Source organism: Trichophyton rubrum (assembly GCF_000151425.1).
Source record: "Trichophyton rubrum CBS 118892 genomic scaffold supercont2.1, whole genome shotgun sequence".
In the NCBI taxonomy this organism is placed as follows: Eukaryota; Fungi; Ascomycota; class Eurotiomycetes; order Onygenales; family Arthrodermataceae; genus Trichophyton; species Trichophyton rubrum.
Window position 1 is genome coordinate 1066375 of NW_003456428.1, and position 1781 is coordinate 1068155.

At 53.7% G+C, this 1781-nt stretch overlaps 1 protein-coding gene across 1 annotated transcript in view; it reads left to right on the forward strand.

Moving 5' to 3' along the window:
• TERG_00406 (uncharacterized protein) overlaps positions 1-1765 on the forward strand; it is a gene marked incomplete at both ends in the record, with an annotated part of 2199 nt that extends 434 nt beyond the window's left edge. The window contains 2 exons of the mRNA XM_047747590.1: positions 120-1524; positions 1551-1765. Of these exons, the coding sequence (XP_047603550.1) occupies positions 120-1524; positions 1551-1765 (1620 nt within the window). The remainder of the gene's footprint in view (positions 1-119; positions 1525-1550) is intronic.
• Positions 1766-1781: the final 16 nt, after the last annotated feature.

Here is a 1781-nt window from a genome sequence, read left to right on the forward strand (position 1 = left end):
ATAGCGCAGACTTCTAGTCGACTCAGTTCTGATTCCAAGGCTAGGCGGAGGGTATGTACATGAATCCTTTCTGAAAAAAAGGAAAGACATGCGCCAAAGATACTAACATCGTTAAATAGTCTAAGTTTGGCCTCTCTTCCCGCGCAAAGACAACTGAAGATACCCCTTCATCAGACAGAGGCCACTACTCCTCCTTTTCTCAAGATACCTCACCCAGGGGTAACTATGAACTCCCCCCTTCCAGAGCCCCTGCTTCAGCTCACCCGCTAGACGAAACTGGCCGTTCTCGGTTCTTCAGCAACTCCGGTTCAGCCTCAACCATTGGACGCACAAGACCATCACGCTTGAATGATGAACTATCCCCTGAGCACTCACAGCGCTACATACCAGAGAGACGTGACTCAGTTCCCGACTTTGCTCAGAAAAAACCATACAAATCTAGCCTGGTTAGTTCTCGCAAGACCCGGGCAATGACAAGCTACGAATCGGGAACGGATCGGAACATAGGAACAGATACAACTACAAAGTCCAAAAATGATGGAACAGAGTCCACCATGTCAACTACTGCTCCATCCACCATCTGGGATGAACTTGATGATCTAAAGTCACGGATTCGAAAGCTCGAATTGACCGGAAAACTCCCTTCTTCGTCTGCCGCAGCCATGTCCTCAATGGCGGGAGAACGGCCCCGAACGGCCACCACCACGGTAACGACCGTATCTTCATCACCAAAACATAAACAAAAGGCCAGCTCCAACTCGCCCCCCGTTGCTCCGCCGATACCGGTAGATACCGATCCAAGCTTCACGGTCAGCCAGGTTCATCCTCTACTCCACAGTGCCCTGGCCAAGGCAAAACCGGTTCTGACCCAGGAGGTCTACCAAGCTCTCGAGTCTACGGCAACGGATGCAATCAACCTTTCCACTGCCTTGACTTCGAGCATGCCACATACCAGCAGCATGTCTGTCGTTACTTCGGCCAGCAGTCCGGACCGCGTCCTGCGTCGAAAGGCTGATGGCGTATGCAGGGGCCTTACCGAGTTGTGCCTTGCTCTCTCCGAAGACAAGCTACGGCCCGTTACCCTCTCCAGATCAAGGCCAGGGAGTCGAGATGCTACCACCGTGAAGATCTTTTCCGCAGGTGAAGGCGAGCCAGGGACGCCATACCGTCGAAGTGTAAGCCATGAACCCGAGGACTTCAACTTCAACCGCCTTCAATCATCCCTTAACCGCGACTCCCACAGCCGGCGAACCAGCGCACTCAATCTCTCTCCTAGCATGACGACCCTAAAAGCATCACCCCAAGAGGTACCAGACCAGTCAACGACCCATCTAACGACCCCGTCACAATCACGAGTCAACCGCCGCTCTTCTCTACTACGTGCGAGACGACAGGAACAAGAAGAGTATGATACCAAGCTCCAACCCACCACAAACAGTTCTCTGCACCCCGTCACCCGCTCCATGACCGTGGCAGACAACATGCATTTGGGCAGAGACCGTTTCCACCGCTCATCCCGCGAATGTACACCTGAATACGCCAACCACCAGCAGGAGAACTCCCCAAGCAACCAGCATCACCACCATACTCCTCCATTCCGCACTACGACTACCACTACTCCATCAGCCTCAACACCTCAGTCTGGAATCCCACTCCGTCGCACATTCCTATCAACAACAAGCAATATCCCTACAACCTCGTCCGCGTCCATCCAGCCTGGTTCCCGCCGCTACGGAACGGTCAACCCACCATCCGGGCTGTGTGACGACTACTCTAGCCCC